General features: G+C 52.7%; 1 protein-coding gene across 1 annotated transcript; it reads right to left on the reverse strand.

Moving 5' to 3' along the window:
• Positions 1-266: 266 nt before the first annotated feature.
• ISF_10019 (hypothetical protein) lies at positions 267-2,012 on the reverse strand (the record flags this gene model as incomplete). Its single annotated transcript, XM_018853617.1, has 2 exons — positions 267-1,417; positions 1,484-2,012. 2 exons carry the CDS (start codon positions 2,010-2,012, stop codon positions 267-269), a joined length of 1,680 nt encoding a protein of 559 aa, XP_018699194.1.
• Between the last annotated feature and the right edge of the window lie 849 nt (positions 2,013-2,861).

A 2,861-nucleotide genomic window follows, 5' to 3' on the forward strand; every position in this document is an offset into this window, starting at 1 on the left:
AGCCAAGACCGCACGGCGGAGCAAAAGGAGATCAAGCGGCACTTCCAGGATATTCATGCAGCTTACACACTACACACTTCAACGGCCCTGTTGCTCCTTTTCGGACTATGGGAGAGAATTTGTACGTGTCGAGTCGGTGAGAAGACGCATTTTAGCGGTACTTCCTGGCTTCATTCACAATGGAGGAGTGAACGTCATGAGATGACACCGATCTACTTACAAGTCAATCTTTTATCTTTTATTTCCGTGATGCCAGGCCATTTTGACTACAATAGTGCGCCGACTTCTTCGTCATCTGTATCCTGGTTGCCGCTACAAGTCTGTGAAAGTCTCTCCTCATGCAGCACATCATCCTGCACCTCGTTCAGCATACCAATTAGACCCCCGGTATCCTGTCCCTGAAGCCCCAGTTCTACTTTCTTCTCTTCCCTCTGCTCCATAGCATGTAACAACTCGCGCTCTGCTGCCGACTCAAACCCCGAATCGTATGCCCCAAAAGCAGAGGACTGCTGCTCCCTATGCGCAAAACAACCCTTGTAGAAACCATCCTCTAAAGGCGGCAGCGTCGCCACGCCCGTTGTGGTATCTGCGTGCCATCCCGGCGGCTGACTTCTCCCCCATATCTGCGCGAGAGCCTCATCCCTTACCGCCTGCGTAATCTTAATCATCAAATCCCGTTGTCGATTCGACGCGGGGTCGCCCTTCCGGAAATTTGCAGTCACGGGCGGACCCCAGTTGAGGTAGACCTTTTCGTGAGATTCCGGAACGACCATCTTGGCGGGATGGTGGGTGAAGTACAGCTTGCAGGCAAAACACGCAGGCTTACTAGAGTACACGTACCGATCGTCGTCGAGAAACTTGAGCTTGTGTTTGTAAAAGTACTCCAAGACCTCAATTTCGCTGTGCACCGACGGGCTGCATGTGCGGTTGGCGTCCATGTAGCGCGTCAACGGTCGAATGGCAGAGTCCTGCTCCATTTGCACTAAGATCTTTTGCGTACGAAGGAGATCCTCGTCGTCGCTGGGGCGGAACATGCGACGCAGGATCCGCGGTAGCGTGGTCTGGTGGTCGGCCTCAGGCTTGAGAACGCAGGGAAGAGAAGTGATGGCCTCGACGCGCGCGCGAGCGAGAATATCCTGCATCAGCGAAGTGTTAAGCAGCAACGAGAGGGGCTTTCTGATGCGGGCAGAGAGACGGCCGATGGCGTGTCTTGCTCTGGCGAAGCAGCCGCTCTGGTCGTGAGGCAGACCCTGAGAGGCATAGCTGCGGTGCTGCAGCTGCTCCTCCTGCTGCATTCTTGCCATCATCATTTCTGACGTGGAGGCTCGACAGATTTCAAGGCACACTTTGAGATGACTAGCGGTTGTGTCTTCATCTCTCAGTAGGAGTAGCCGTAGCCAGTTGATGAACTCTTCATCTGCAGACATTCGTCAGTCCCATCATCCCCTCACTTTCTCATCCTACTTATGCCATCGCCACTTACCAACTGGCCGGCCCGAGCTTTTCGACTCTCGAATGCAGGCCGGAATAGCCACTCTCAAATCGGATATGTACGTGTTGATGCGCATCCTCGCATGGCCCACGCAATGTTCCAGAAACCTCTGGCGAAAATCCGGCTCCTTCTCCTTAGCCGCGGTCGCATACTGCAGCAGCATCGTCAGTGATCTCTCCAGCATCTTTTTGCACTTTCTCGACTTTTTCGATGCCACGAAAAACACCACCTCACCTCCCTCTTCTACCTCTGCAACCCCAATTGCGGTAAACATCAGCGGTCCCTTTTGCCCGTCACATATAAAAGCAAGGTCGCGCATAAACTCCCTGCGCAGTTCGCGCTCCGGACAGCGGGAGATGGGGTGCGGCGCGTGCAGGGCACGCGTGGGGTCAAGGCTGTGGAGGAGGAAGAGGGCTTCATAGAAGCGGGAGAGAAGGCGGCTGTAGGGGTCAAGACGGGGTTTGCCGACGCGGCCCTGCTCCATGGGGAGGGAGAGCTGGAGTGTTGTAGATGCAGACATGGTGAAGATGACGGTGGAGATAGCTGTCTTCGAGAAAGAGAAATAATTTGACTGGATTTGACTCCTGGGATCAGATCCGATATTTCTAACTCTTTATACCTCTATTGAGTGAAGGATGGCGTCACCATACGTCAGAGGCCTACCACTAACGCCTTGCCACCATCGTGCGCCACCTGCCACATATCTTCAAGCCGCTTTGCTCTCTCTTCATAATTGTCAAGCCGCGAACTCAACCTGCCTCTTTCCTTTCTTCTCTTTGGGGTATGATCCTAGATGCTACCCAAGCCGCTCCTCATTGCATTTGTATAACTTTCCAGCCATCACATCTGCAATCATTACCATCTTCCTAACCAGGCATATAGAAGTCGACACGAAGGCGAACAAACTCTTGCTGCCCGTCCATACGATTGATGAAGAACTGTGGGCCTGTTACGGCATGGTTATTATGGAATAGACTACAGCCTTCAGAGGTGTTCTAACTATAACGTCCGGCATATATTATATTATAGCAACAGTGCATTGCTAGTGCGGGCTAGATGAGGTGCGAACAAGTCATGATGCACGTCGGATGCGCCCGCTAGTCGAATTTCTGGCCGCTTGTTATCGCATGTTGCTTGGGAGACGGCATCGTTGAACCATCTTCGGAGGTGGTGGCTTCAGCTTCAAGATGAGTGCAGTGGTCACTAGAAGCATTGAGTCAAAAGAAAAATCTGCAAGTCCTGCAGATCTCACGCTGTGAGGATAGCACTAGCCCAATCATAGCCTAACACGAGTGGTACATATGCATGTCGAAGGCTTGGCGGACAGAACCCCCAGTCATTCTCTCGAGCCAGGCGTACAACGAGTAAA

This window comes from Cordyceps fumosorosea (genome assembly GCF_001636725.1).
Source record: "Cordyceps fumosorosea ARSEF 2679 chromosome Unknown scaffold_155, whole genome shotgun sequence".
Lineage (NCBI taxonomy): Eukaryota > Fungi > Ascomycota > Sordariomycetes > Hypocreales > Cordycipitaceae > Cordyceps > Cordyceps fumosorosea.